Genomic DNA, 15,782 nt, shown 5'->3' on the forward strand with positions numbered 1-15,782 from the left:
GATGTTCAGAAACATTTCCACATTACATATGGGCTTATAAACATTATGGAGATGGAAGGAAATAAATAAGTCTTTAAATCCATCCATTTTCTACCGCTTCTTCCCTTCGGGGTCGCGGGGGGCGCTGGAGCCTATCTCAGCTACAATCGGGCGGAAGGCGGGGTACACCCTGGACAAGTCGCCACCTCATCGCAGGGCCAACACAGATAGACAGACAACATTCACACTCACATTCACACACTGGTGCCAATTTAGTGTTGCCAATCAACCTATCCCCAGGTGCATGTCTTTGGAGGTGGGAGGAAGCCGGAGTACCCGGAGGGAACCCACGCAGTCACGGGGAGAACATGCAAACTCCACACAGAAAGATCCCGAGGCCGGGATTGAACTCACGACTACTCAGGACCTTCGTATTGTGAGGCAGACGCACTAACCCCTCTGCCACCGTGCTGCCCTGATGATTACTTAAATGTGTCATGAATTAATTAAAATCAGAATTAAATACGTCAATTAGTCTTTAATTTAATATATAATGATATAGATTTAATCGGTGGGGCAGTGGTTAGCGCTCATGCCTCACAGCAAGAAGGTCCTTGGTTACATGCCCAGGATCAGGGTCTTTGTGGGGTTTGCATGTTCTCCCTGTGACTGCATGGGTTCTCTCCAGCTATGTTGTTTGAGATATGTTGATTGACAAAACTAAATGGTCCCCAGTTTGTGAATGTGAGTGTGAATGTCTGTCTATCTGTGTTGGCCCTGTGATGAGGTGGCGACTTTTGATTGATTGATTGATTGAGACTTTTATTAGTAGGTTGCACAGTGAAGTACATATTCCGTACAATTGACCACTAAATGGTAACACCCGAATAAGTTTTTCAACTTGTTTAAGTCGGGGTCCACTTAAATTGATTCATGATACAGATATATACTATCATATATACTATCATAATACAGTCATCACACAAGATAATCACATTGAATTATTTACATTATTTACAATCAGGGGTGTGGAGGGGGTGGGGGGTAGGATATGGACAGCAAGTAGTGGACATATAGAGAGAAAGAGAGCGAGAGAGAGAGAGATCAGAAGGCATAAGAAAAAGTATCTGCATTTGATTGTTTACATTTGATTATTAGCAATCCGGGGAGGGTGTTAGTTTAGGGTTGTAGCTGTCTGGAGGTGAACTTTTAGTGCGGTTTTGAAGGAGGATAGAGATGCCCTTTCTTTTATACCTGTTGGGAGCGCATTCCACATTGATGTGGCATAGAAAGAGAATGAGTTAAGACCTTTGTTAGTTCGGAATCTGGGTTTAACGTGGTTAGTGGAGCTCCCCCTGGTGTTGTGGTTATGGCGGTCAGTTACGTTAAGGAAGTAGTTTGACATGTACTTCGGTATCAGGGAGGTGTAGTGGATTTTATAGACCAGGCTCAGTCCAAGTTGTTTAACTCTGTCCTCCACCTTGAGCCAGCCCACTTTAGAGAAGTGGGTAGGAGTGAGGTGGGATCTGGGGTGGAGGTCTAGAAGTAACCTGACTAGCTTGTTCTGAGATGTTTGGAGTTTAGATTTGAGGGTTTTGGAGGTGCTAGGGTACCAGGAGGTGCATGCGTAATCGAAAAAGGGTTGAACGAGAGTTCCCGCCAGAATCCTCAAGGTGCTTTTGTTGACCAGAGAGGAGATTCTGTAGAGAAATCTCGCTCGTTGGTTAACCTTTCTGATTACATTGGTTGCCATTTTATCACAGGAAAGGTTAGCCTCTAGAATGGAACCTAGGTAGGTGACCTCATCTTTCCTGGTGATAACAATGTCACCCACTTTTATGGTGAAGTCATTGACTTTCTTAAGGTTGATGTGGGACCCAAACAGGATGGATTCTGTTTTACCCAAGTGTATGGATAGCTTGTTGTCAGCGAGCCAGGTGCAAGTTCTACACAGCTCAGCACTGAGGATTTTCTCCACCTGTGACTTGTCCTTGCCGGATACCAGCAGGGCACAGTCATCCGCAAACAAAAACAATTCACAGTCGCATGCCGATGACATGTCATTTATGTATATTAGGAACAGTAAAGGTCCCAATATACTGCCTTGGGGGACTCCACAGCTCACCGAGAGGGGGGCGGGGGGACACCGTGCCGTTCACCTCTACCACTTGCTCCCTCCCCTCCAAGTAAGATTGCATCCAGCTCGATGAGGTTTTGTTAAATCCGATTGCTCTAAGCTTATCCAACAGTATAGCGTGGTTAACGGTGTCAAAGGCCTTCTGAAGGTCCAGCATGACCATGCTGCAGTATTTGCCCGCGTCCACCTCATGTTTGATGTGGTCGGTCAGATAGAGAAGACATGTGTCAGTGGAGTGGTTAGTTCTGAAGCCGGATTGGAATTTGTACATGAGTTTATTAGAGGCAAGGTAACTATCGACCTGTTCATAAACTATTTTCTCCATTACTTTCGAAATGGAGCTGAGAATAGAAACAGGTCGGTAGTTGCCAGGTTCCAATTTGCTTCATTTTTTAAAGAGGGGAGTTACTCTTGCTATCTTAAAATCTTTTGGTACTTGGCCTTGTGTAATTGATAGGTTTATTATGTGCGTGATGATCGGGGCAATGATGGAGGCAGAGTCCCTGAGGAATCTGGAGGGAATATTATCAAGGCCGGTGGCCTTGTTAGGGTGGAGCGCGCTCAATTTTTTAAACACCTCTTCAGCTGTGACCATTTCTAATTTGAAATCCTCGTTGGATACTCCTAGCTTTCTGTAGAAGGCTTTAATGTGTTCTACACCAAAGCGACCAGAGTGGTGGGACAGCTTGTTGACAAGAGTTGCGGCTATGCTGGTGAAAAAGATGTTAAGTCTGCTAGCTACCTCCATTTTGTCCAGGGTGTACCCTGCCCTCCGTCCGAGTGCAGCTGGGAGAGGCTCCAGCACCCCTGGGACTCCGAGAAGGATAAGCGGTAGAAAATGGATGGATGGATGGATAATTATGAATTAAATCATTAAATAATTTTACATTAGATTAATTCAACACAATTTAACACACATTTAAGTTATGTTTACATTGCAATAATAAAAAACTACCTAATCTTTGTATTTCTTTGTCAAATACTTTTAAGTTCAAAACAGGTGTCCAAATTTTTACACCGAAAAGTCAAAGGATGCATGGACTATTTGGATTTCATTTTCAAAACCAACATATACATACACAAAAAACAGCCTGCATGTTAGCTTTGTGTTATTAGCATCAACATGTCTGTTTTTTTTTTCATTAAATTACACTGGTTTATTTTTTTTTACTCTGCTTTTTATGTTTTTGTTAGTAATAACATTAAAAAATGAGCGGCGGGCTGCACTTTGGACACCCCTGGTTCAAACCAATACAATTAATATAAAACATTTAAATCAAGGATTTTTTTTAATTGGCAAGATATTTTTATACAATGATAATATATCTAACCATGGCCTCAAAATCCTCTTCCGAAATAAACTGTCAGAAATTAATTCTGTTACGAGTCACATCTATTAGGCTTGTATATCTTTGTGATAGATGATTCGATACGTATATCTAGACACATAGGTTACTATACAATTCAATAACGATATATTTTAAAGATCGACCAGTCGATATTTAGGACTCTATAGGTAGGGCTTGCTAATAATATGGATAAAAAGCATCACATCAGCGGTCTAGTTTGTGTTCCCTCCCCTCCTGTAGCGCGATCAATGAAAATACCAGCATCCTCCTGCCCCTCCCAGAGAGTGTCCAATGAAAATGTATGGTCTCCCAGTCATCGTCACTGTTTAACATATAACACACAAAGCAGGGAAGAGCGACTTTTGTGGAGTGGCAAACATCAATGTCACTAATTGAAATATCTGAAGAAATTACTGATGCAATAGATCATAAACAATCTGCAGCTGCAGTATTTATGGAACTATTGACACTTTTGATACAATCAACCACAATATCCTAATACACAAATTACAACAATACAGCATTTAAGAGAGTGGTTTTGAACTCATTGAAAAGCTAATTGACCAATAGGAAGCAATGCCTGGGGATAGTAGGTTACACATCAAACTGCTTGGATATATCTTGTGGCGTACCCCAGGGGTCAGTTCTGGACCAAAACTATTCAATCGGTATATAAACGACATCAATAAAGACCTTGAGTTAATATTTGCAGATGACACTATTGCTTTCTGCTCAGGGAAAACACATGAAGTATGGTAATAAAATCAGTGCAGGTAGAAATGAACAAACTAAAGAAGTGGTTTGATAAAAACAGATTGTCCTTGAATTTAGGTAAAACTAAAATGTTATTTGTGGAGGAAAATGGTCAATTACAAATAGAGGGTGTAGACATTGACAAAGTGCAAGAAAACACCATTTTAGGAGTTATAAGAGATAATAATAAGCTGGAAATCACTCGTCAAGTACAATCATACAACATAATGTGGCAAGAAATTTTTCCATATTAAAAAAGGCAAAACAACTTCTGAGTCAAAAGTCACTTTATACACTGTACTGTCCTGTGTGTAGAAATATGGGGGAGCAATTATAAAAGTACTTTTGACTCATTAACAGTACTGAAGAAAAGATCAGTCAGAATAATACATAAGGCTGGATATAGAGAACACACAAATCATTTGTTCATTAACTCTGACATATTGAAACTAACTGATCTCATACATTTTCAAACTGCAAACATCATGGACAAAGCAAATAACAGTCTGCCTAGGAATGGTTACCAGTTCTTCTCAACAAAAGAGAAATATAAGGAACTTAAATCATTTATGTGCACGCACAACTTTGAAAGCATTGAGTTTATCTGTATGTGGGATTAGATTTTGCAATAGATTTGGTAAATACCTTAATGTATTAATATGAGCCTGTTTAAGAAACAGTGTAAGCGTAGTGTTCACAAAGTGTACAAAATAACCTTTGGAGTAAAGTGTCTGACTTAACTATCAGGTAATCAGTATGAGAATGGGGTAAAACAAGAATAGGCTCTGATTTATACTACTGTACTCCTTTTGAATGATTTGTTATTTCTTATCTCCTGTTACTATTCAGTCTGTCTCTCTACACAACTGCTTGAGGCAGATGGCCACCCCACAGAGCCTGGGTTCTGAGGTTTCTTCCCACTGGGAGTTTTTCCTTGCCTCCGTTGCCAAGTGCTTGCTTATGTGGGGTTCAGTTGGTTTTCTTTCTTTCTTTCTTATTTCTTTATTTCTATTTTTATTTATAGATTTTTTTCCTGCAGATTATGGCACATTGGTGGGACCAGAAAAACTCTGCTTATTCCCACTCAGCCCTTTGAGACACTTGTGATTTAGGGCTATATAAATAAACATTGATTGATTGATTGATTGACTCCTTTTGGACCGTTGACCACTTGAACAAATGGTGTGCTTTTGAATGTTCCAAAACAAACTACATTAAAAAAAAATTGGGGGTGGGGGGAAAGCCAGAGGGTGCTAACTTTCTTATGTTCCGCCCTCTTACGACTTTCACTTTTGACATAACTACTCATTTATACAGTATAACACACAAGCACCAGCATTAGCTTTGTGTGTTGTTAGCTAATGATAGCTATTGTTAGCTATCACTGAATGTACATTCGATTCATAACAACAACAAGACTGTAAAACTTAGTTATTTCTTTTGGACTATATGTAAACGTACTCCCTGAATGCCTGACAAATTCCTCACACAATTTTCATTCTAAAATTGTGACAATTATGGACCCTTTAAAACAGGGGTCTCAAACTCAAATACAGAGTGGGCCAAAATTTAAAACTGAACAAAGCCGCGGGCCGAGGTTGAACAAATTAACCTTTTAATAGGGACCCAAACAATTTTTGCATTGAATATTGAACAAGCAAGGCTTATATAACTTTATAGTGACATGCAATATCGAGTTTCAAATAATAAAAATAATAATAATAATTAAAAAATATCAATGGCATATCAAATACAATTTAAATAAAAATCGAATGCCTCTTTTCTATTTGCAGCCTTCTGAGGTAAATATCAACATTAATAAACCAACCATTCAGGACTTTAAACTGCTCAGTTTGCAACACACTGATCTAATCTGATGTGCCCAAGCCACATACCTGCCATCTTTTCTTGGATGTTCATTAATGTCGGGGCTCAGGCTTTGAGCTGAGGCAACCTTCATTATCGGACAAAGGTGTTCATCAGTCATTATATCTCGTAGTCCACCCGCACCACAGTCTTTGGGGCGTGCCTTAAAGGCACTGCCTTTAACGTCCTCTACGAGCTGTCGTCACGTTCACTTTTCATCCATTCTAACAACGTGCCACCCAGTCACAAGATATGTGCGACTTCTGTACGCACACACACGTGAATGCAACGCATACTTGATCAACAGCGATACAGGTTACACTGAGGGTGGCCGTATGTTGTGTTTGCTGTTGTTGTTTTTGTCTCTCTGTCTAATCCCCCTCTTGTCCCCACAATTCCCCCCTCTGTCTTCCTTTTTTTCTCTTTCTATCCCCTCCTGCTTCGGCCCGGCTGCACCAAATGATAATATAAATACATTTAATAAAGTCAAATACAAATAAGGCAACAAGAGAAGTATCCTACACTTCTCTTTTGTAAAGTAAATCTGAACAGCCGATATGGGCATCTACATCTACTACATGATTTGCCTGAGAAGCTGGACAGGACAAAAAAAAAAGAGGGTGCCCGTATAAACAACTTTAACATTTTTAGAAATATACGCCACACTGTGAACCCACACCAAACAAGAATGACAAACACATTTTGGGAGAACTTCCGCACCGTGACACAACATAAACACAACAGAACAAATACCCAGAATCCTTTGCAGCACTAACTCTTCCGGGACGATACAAAATGCACCCCCGCTACCACCAAAACCCCCCCGCCCCCAACAGAAACATACACACCCCTTGTAGCGTCCCGGAAGAGTTAGTGCTGCAAAGGATTCTGGGTATTTGTTCTGTTGTGTTTATGTTGTGTTACGGTGCGGATGTTCTCCCGAATGTGTTTGTCATTCTTGTTTGGTGTTGGTTCACAGTGTGGCGTATATTATATATCTAACAGTGTTAAACTTGTTTATACGGCCAGTGTAACCTGTATCGCTGTTGATCAAGTATGCGTTGCATTCACTTGTGTGTGCATGCAGAAGCTGCACATATTATGTGACTGGGCCAGCACTTGTTGGACTGGATGAAAAGCGGACGTGATGATTTTCGGGAGGGGCACGGAAATTTGGAAGTCTCCCTGGAGGGTTGGCAAGTATGAGAAATAGCGGTGAATGCGGTGTTAAAGATAAAAGTTAAAGTACCAATGATTGTCACACACACTCTAGGTGTGGTGAAATTTGTCCTCTGCATTTGACCCATCCCCTTGGGGAGCAGTGGGCAGCAGCGGCGCCGCGCCCGGTAATCATTTTGGTGATTTAACCCCCAATTCCAACCCTTGATGCTGAGTGCCAAGCAGGGAGGTAATGGGTCCCATTTTTATAGTCTTTGGTATGACTGTTACCGGGGCACCGCCGCTGTATATAATGGGCGGGCGGGCCAGCTCTAGTGTTAATTTGATATTGCCTCAAGGGCCAAGTGAAATTACACGGCGGGCCAATTTTGGCCCGCGGGCCAGAGTTTGACACCCAAGCTTTAAAACATGTACTGTGCATTCTGGTAAACCATTAATGGTTATATAAGATAGCTGTTGGTGTTTGTGTTAACTTAAGAGTATAAATTCAGTGTCTAGCTTTATGAATACATTATGTTTATATGCATTTCTAGTGTTTTTAGGACAAGATAAGAATATTATGATGGTAACAAGGGAGCAGAGTTGATAAATGACATTTTAAAAAAGTGAGCCAGCATGCTAGCTCACAAGTAATGCTAGCATAGCATTACCATTACCGCAAAGCCTGACAGTTACGCCATTTAACCCTTTCTCACGCCACACTTGACATTTCTCACGCATATATTTCCCCACCCACTACTCTATATTTATTTTTTGAACACCAGAATAACCATAGATTAAAAACTGGTTCACCCTAAGGACAAAATCCCAAGAGGCAAACTCAGCAATGCTTTTTTTTGCAGGTCAGTAAAGTGAAGAGTTCTATAAACTTTACACCAGTGCGTCTCTATTTCCTGTCAAGTTTCCCTAGGAAGGAAAAAACATTTTGCATGTCCCCACTCTCCACCATAACTATAAATAATATCATTTGTCTATAAAATTGTTGTAAGTGCACCTCTGCATAACATTGTAACCTTCCCACTGTCATTGTTTTGCGCTTTTCAGCGCCTTTTTCCATTCAATAGGCTTTTGCCACATCATCTGTAGTCTTGCAGTCAGGTCAGTATTTCTCCTCTAACGCCAGCAAGTAAATCAATGTCATTGGCAAAGCGTAGATTGCATATTTTTCTTCCACCAAATCACGGTTCCTTCAAAGCCTTCTAAAGCATCCATCATAATTTGTTCCAAGAAAAGATTAAACAGACCTGGCAAAGTAGGCAGTCCTGTTGCCAACTGTGGTCCTGAATTGTTCACCCCGTGTTGTTTGTGAAGATGGCACTTACAGCATTGTTGTACAGTGACTCGTGACCTTATGTTGTGTCGTCCACAGCTTTTCGAAGCATGATACTGATAAAGCATGTTCCCTGAGGTCCATCCCTAGTCCATTAACAAGTAAAAATCCCCCACCCCCAGGAGGGCTCGCCCCTCTATTTGAGAATAACTGTCTTACACTAGCAAGTGGCACAACATAGGAGGGCAATTTTTTCAGGTACAGAGTCAGCAGTAGAGATGTGACGTTCGTGAACAAGTCCAATCTTATGAATGGCCCTTTGAAGTGAACGGCGAAAAACGATTTGTAGTTGCGCGCCGTTTGGCCTTTATATTTGCGCTACCGGACTGGACTGGAGTCACAGCGTCTGAAAAACCCCCACAAAATGACCAAGAGTCAAAAGAACCATATAAAAAATTGAATGCACTTTTCTGATTCATTGTTTTGTCATTGATTTGTTAAGTAGCCTAGTTTATTTGTAAACACACCTGGTACGGAAGTATACATTTGCATTCATTATTTATTTTGCTCATTTCTATTTTAGTTGTATAAATTTTTGATGCAGAGAATATTGTGGATATAATATTTGTAGTAGGGTTGGGCGATATATTGAGTTTGTAAGATATATCTATATATTTTTAAACAAGATATGAATTAAGAAAATATTGTAATATCGATATAATTTATTTCACGTTAAAATGACCAAACATCGCTTATTTGTTGTGTTCCTTGTTCTCCGCCGTTATGTTATGTAATTCTGTGCTACTTAAACAGTTTATTTTCTGTGCTGTTAATACCCATCTTGACTAACTGGGTTAATAAAAGTGCCACTGACTGGTTACGGTACAGTTGTCATTCAGTTCAATTTCAGTGAATTTCCCTCAAAAATTGGTATCTTTATATGTATACTTTCACTGGAAAATATATCGAGATATATATCAAATATAGAGTTTAATCCATATGCATGTCCATATCGCCCAGTCCTAATTTGTAGGCTATATGTTTCCTGTATTGTTAAAACGCTTAGCAATGTACAGTACTGTATTGTGCCACGCATTTTCTTAGGTGAGAAAAATTTTAAAACAATGATCTCACTTTCAAACCTTATGGAATGTTTACAGTGAAAACAAGACCCAGATGAAAATATAACTATTATTTAGAATATTTCCCACAAATAGGACATACATTGGTGAAAAATTGAACTGTTCAGATCTAAATCTTATTTTAGAACTCCTACCAGTGATTTTTCCCTTAATAAGACCAAAAAACTTCTGAAAAATTCTAAAACAGAAACATAACAACGCGCCAGTCTTTTGAAGTCCTCAAGGAACGGCTCTTCAAGGTCTGTCTCCCTTCAAAGAGCCATAAATCCCATCTCAAGCCAGCAGTTTATTTGCATTCTAAAAAGAAGGAATATTCTTTTGAGGACAACAATGTACAAATTCTGGATAAAGGGGACTGCTGGTTTGAAAGAGTCCATGTCAGGCTATGTCAAATAAAAAAGGCCCTAGCTTAACAGAGGAGGTCCTGTCATCTCTCCCCCAAGGATTGGACGAGAGGACAAATAGTCAAAATAGTATGTACATAGAATAGATTATAACTAGAATTGGTCATCCGGTCGTGCAAATAAAATGAAAACAATGACATCAAACCAAACCAAATAAAATCCCAGTTCAGAACAGTTGCATCACATGTGCAAGTTAAGTGTTCCTCGTGCAGAGATGGGGAGGAGGTGAAGAGGTGGGAGAGCACCATCAGAGTTCAGCAGTCCAACAGCAGTCAGTAAGAAGCTGTTCCTCAGCCTGTTAGTCCTACTCCGAATGTTCCGCAGCCTCCTACCTGAGGAGAGGGTTCAAAGAGCGGGTGTGCAGGGTGGGTGGGATCCTTGGTGATGCAGAGAGCTCTCTTCCTGCATCTGCTGATGAAGCTGTCTATGGTGGTGGAGGGCTAGCTGCTATAATATCAGTTTTCATATTAGACAAACAGAGACACTGAAAAGGTGTGTTATTGCTTGTGCTATGGCGCTATCTTTTGGACAAGTTTGCTTACTGCAGGTGCGGCAGGTTGAAAATGTACTTCCTGTTTTATTCCTTGAATGGGTAGAATTTATTCAAAGCATTTCTGCTCGAAAGGATTCTTCATTCATCACTCCATGCAAGGTTTATAAGTTTTACAGTATAGCTAAAACATTTGTACTTACTAAACTGGCCCATGTGTGATGTCTATAGGAGTGTTTTCATGCATATTTGTACATGCTATCGTAATGTAATCAAGCTAGCGTCGTTAGCATTAGCGAATATGCTAACACGTTTACAATTGATTGATTGATTGAAACTTTTATTAGTAGATTGCACAGTTCAGTACATATTCCGTACAATTGACCACTAAATGGTAACACCCGAATACGTTTTTCAACTTGTTTAAGTCGGGGTCCACGTAAATCAATTCATGGTACAAATATATACTATCATCATAATACAGTCATCACACAAGTTAATCAGAGTATATACAGGGGTCCACGTAAATCAATTCATGGTACAAATATATACTATCATCATAATACAGTCATCACACAAGTTAATCAGAGTATATACATTGAATTATTTACATTATTTACAATCCGGGGGGTGGGATGAGGAGGGTTTGGTTGATAACAGCATACTTCAGTCATCAACAATTGCATCATCAGAGAAATGGGCATTGAAACAGTGTAGGTCTGACTTGGTAGGATATGTACAGCGAGCAGAGAACATAGTGAGTTCAGAAAGCATAAGAACAAGTATATACATTAGAAATACATTTGATTATTTACATTTGGTTATTTACAATACAGGGAGGTGGGATGTGGAAGGGGGAGGGTGTTAGTCAAGGGTTGAAGTTGCCTGGAGGTGTTATTTTAGTGCGGTTTTGAAGGAGGATAGAGCTGCACTTACTTAATTGTCTGTGTTAGTGTTATTAACTTACAATGACATTTTTTTTGTATTTTTCCAGTTTCATAAATTCACCAAAACACCACCATGGACTTATTGAGTCTGTTTAGTTGATTGGAGAGTTAGTTTCCACAGCTACTGGGTCCATGACGATGACTTCTGTTTTGTTTAAAAAACAGTTTTACTGCTGTTTTACAGACACTGTTTGGAAACAATTATGGTATGTAAATAAACATTTACAAAGTATTTGGTATCAAACAAGCAAACACCTGCAGAGCACGACAACTTGATCAGCGACTGAAGTGAGCGGTTGCCAGGATCATGTGACCCCCCCTAGTCCTTGTGGCCCTTAACAACTACATACAGTGTTTATGCCATGACTGGATCAGAACACCTTAGAATTTTTCTGTATGCGGCCTTTGGTGAGAAAAGTTTGGACACCCTTGATCTAAACAAATGAGACTTGCTTGCCTTGTTGCGTTAAGACGTCCGGTAGCGGTACATCTTCTTTCCACCGTGCAGGAGATGTCCCTTAAACTGCGCTTGCCTGTTTTTATGTACTGTAGACTCTTACTTTTTGCTTACTGAACCACAAAAAAAAGAGACAAAACCGAACTGAATCATTTTCTGTCATTTCATTTTGGTTGTTTTGGTTGTGGTTGTCTCATTGTCAGAAACCCTGAGTGACACGTTCCAACACTGGTTCTTTGTCTTGGACATGTCGTCCCACAGTGCGATCAGCTGCGTTGGGCTTCGTTTGTGGACAAGTAAGATCTTGTGGTACGCACATGGGTCCATCGCTTCCTTCTGAGAAAAGTCAAAGGTGAGGAAGGCAGGGTGGTGGATGGGGGCTGCGTTGAGCCGAGACATACACATCCCAACGAAAACATCATCAATTGGGAAGAGGTGAACCCTTCTGGAGATGTCATGCAGACGTTTGACCAGCCGGCCTGAGTAAAGCACTCCTCCGCCGCCTGCGTACGTGGGGTAAAGCCCCTTAAATAGGCAGTCTGGGACAAAGTACTTGGAATGGTTAAGTCGAATGGGGAAAGCTGCACCGATGACATGTCCCACCATGAACTCATTCATGGTCTGTTCTGCATGGGGCAACCCTAACTGCTCGTGGAGATAGGTGATCATGCTTGGTGTGTTGACAAAGACGTCGTCATCCCCCTTAAAAACAAAGCGAATCTGGCTGCAGCTGCGTAAGTACCAGCTCCAGAAGAGAACGTCCTTCAAGGTGAGGTTGAAAAAGGTGTCGCTAAAGTCCCACTGAACGATGTCTCCATAATGTTGACCTTCTATCTGCAACAACTTAGATACATCCACTCCCAAGTCTTCTGGATTCTCTTTGCCCATCAGGAACACACGGCGGACGTACCCTCCCACTTCCTGTCTTCCATTGCCGTTCTTCTTCTTTGTGGCCACCCAGCCCACTTGGCCCCAGGTTCGTCGGATGGCGTGACGTTTTTTAAAGTTCAGCCCAGTCGTCTTAATAGCAAGGAGTAGCAACGGAGGTTCCTGCTCATCTGCCGCCCCAGCTCCGCAGGTGGAATTTGCAGGCTGGCGGATGACGGGGTAGTTTCTCCGTTTCATGTTGCTTACAAAGTCTTGCAATTGCTGTGGTAACTGCTCCAATTTCTTCCTCATGCTCTCCAAGTCAGTCACCTCAGAGAAGCTCAGCCTCAAAAGGTAATCGTAGAAGTCATTGTTCTTAATACCTGTCTTTGTGTTTTGGGGATTCAGGATGGGGTTGAAATGGCGGTCGATAGCCACCTGCAGTTGGTTCCAAAAAGCATCTTCGTGGAGCTTCCAGAAAGTTTTAGGCAGAGAGGTGTAGCTTTTATTTTTAAAACTCCCACTGGCCACAAAATGGTCAGATTGTATAGAATGTATGGTCATCTTGTTCATGTCGATACACACCATGATGCTCGCATAAAGGAACAGCAGGATCAGGCAGATACATGGACTGCACACACAGACTAACACTCGACGCCAGCGACAGTAGCAGCCTGCCATTCACCTGCAAAAACACACACAACAGACCATACTGTAGATGACATTTTGATTAACAGAACATATGTTACATTTCCAATGGTGTCTTGTAATAATGTACCAGTGTTTCTCACATGCACCTTAATCAATTTGTGTCCGTGGTGGTGTCAAATTGACGTTATCATTCTATATGAAATGTTTTTAAAAAGCCAATGAAACCAAAGAGGACAAAAATGTGCATTTATGTCACTAGATTAATGCTAACATACAATGGACGACTCCATTTACAGGGTAACAAAAATTTGCATTGTGATTGATTTAAACTTGTAAAAACATTTGATAAATAAGGTTTTCACGGAACAAAATTCACATAAAACAGCAAATGCATTTCTAACAACAGTCGGACAAACAGTATGTTCACCAACCAAAAACTATATTGACTGCTAACTTACTTTTACTTATTACTTGGCCAGTCTGCTGTACTGTTTGCTGACTAACTCCGTAAGCAAGTTGATCAAAGCTCAAATAAAATTTTTTTTAAATGACACAGTCAATGACCTTCCTGTATAGCAAAATCTAAAAAAAGAAATCCCAACATTTTTAATTTACTTTTGGCAGGCCACCACAAGTATATGTGTATATGGGAAACACTGATTATTGTACGCACAAATGACTGCATCATTGTGAGATGGCAATCACTCCAATCATAGATAATAGAGAGAGAATTCTCCGTCCGTGTGCGTGTCAACTTATTTGGATTGTCAAATATATAAATATTAGACATAATGCCTATTCAGCTCATTTTTCACTCATTTTATACATGGTAATTGACTTAAGGGGCTGATTAGAACAAATTAATTAGATTTGTTTTGGTGTCTGCTGGTATGTATTTTCATGGCGTTCATTATCATAGGAGATATATTAATAATTAATAATTAAATAGGGCGAGCTGCGCCACTTTTGCACTTGTTATCAACTGCACATGCAGTCTTAGTAGACCACCAGTAATGCATTAGTAGTGCATTTGTTTTAGTTTGCACACGCTGTTTAGCACATTTGGGCTACTATTGTATGTTGTTATATTGTTTACAAACTCAGGGAATACGTTCTTGGACAAAGTAATGTATTTAAATAACAGCCAATAGTAGTTTTTGCTCTTGTCTACAAACTATTGTATGTAATAAAAGGAAAACATTATTTTGTTGCTGTTGTTACATTGTCTCATATTTTTGTATTTTCGTCCTGTGTTTTATTCTGATTATAATCACAAAATTGACCATCCAAGTAAAAGTATCAGTATTTACTTGCTTATGGATCAATACCAAAATGTGTCATATCACCCACTTCTATTGATGAAGATATTGAGGAATAAAGATATTTTGATAGACCGATAGTTTCTCTCACCTTTTTGGGTTGACAAATTTCTCCTCTTTGAATGACTTTAAATATGCGTAGGCATTTACCATCCCATTCCGAAGCGATGACTCCAATAGTAGTCCAATAAGTTAATATGGCTCCCTGCAGGTGAGAGACAAACTGCTGACAATGTTACTTCAGGGAAGTAAAATGACATGTTAAAGGGATCCACCCACCAAGAGGGGGAGAATCATCCCATGTTGGTCCCTATCACCTTAACAAAAACCTTGCAGAACGAGTCGAGTAGCTGATTGAGAATCCTATTTTATGTGTTGAATTATTTCAAAGACTTGACCAGGTTAGACCGGAATTGAGGTGGAGCGGAGAGCCTTAAATTCCATGAGTGTTTCAATGACACTTTTGACTTTTGGAGCGCTGATGACATTATCCCCTAATAAAATAAGTATATTGAATTGCAATCAAGACAAACATGTCACATTTTCACCTAATGGAGTGTGGTACTGTAACTACACTTTGTTGTTAAAGGTGTCATATTATGATGTTTAATCTACCTTTAAAATACTTCCTTGCGGTCTACATAACATGTAACAGTGGTTATTTTCACTTTGTCTTGAAAATTCCATGAGTGTTTCAATGACACTTTTGACTTTTGGAGTGCTGATGACATTATCCGCTAATAAAATAAGTATATTGAATCGCAATCAAAACAAACATGTCACATTTTCACCTAATGGAGTGTGGTACTGTAACTACACTTTGTTGTTAAAGGTGTCATATTATGATGTTTAATCTACCTTTAAAATACTTCCTTGCGGTCTACATAACATGTAACAGTGTTTATCTCCACTTTCTCTTGAAAACAAGCAGTTTTTGGGTGGTCTTATTTTAATGCCAAAGCCCTCCTCCAT

The 15,782-nt window shown here is 40.1% G+C and overlaps 1 protein-coding gene across 1 annotated transcript; it reads right to left on the reverse strand.

The window, feature by feature from the left end:
• Positions 1-10,880: 10,880 nt before the first annotated feature.
• On the reverse strand, positions 10,881-15,028 carry LOC133647909 (N-acetyllactosaminide beta-1,3-N-acetylglucosaminyltransferase 2-like). Its single transcript, XM_062043663.1, has 2 exons — positions 14,902-15,028; positions 10,881-13,525 (listed from the first exon to the last, which is right to left on the reverse strand). Exon 2 carries the CDS (start codon positions 13,519-13,521, stop codon positions 12,133-12,135), a length of 1,389 nt encoding a protein of 462 aa, XP_061899647.1. The 5' UTR covers positions 13,522-13,525; positions 14,902-15,028; the 3' UTR covers positions 10,881-12,132.
• Positions 15,029-15,782: the final 754 nt, after the last annotated feature.

The sequence above is a fragment of the Entelurus aequoreus genome, linkage group LG04 (genome assembly GCF_033978785.1).
Source record: "Entelurus aequoreus isolate RoL-2023_Sb linkage group LG04, RoL_Eaeq_v1.1, whole genome shotgun sequence".
Lineage (NCBI taxonomy): Eukaryota > Metazoa > Chordata > Actinopteri > Syngnathiformes > Syngnathidae > Entelurus > Entelurus aequoreus.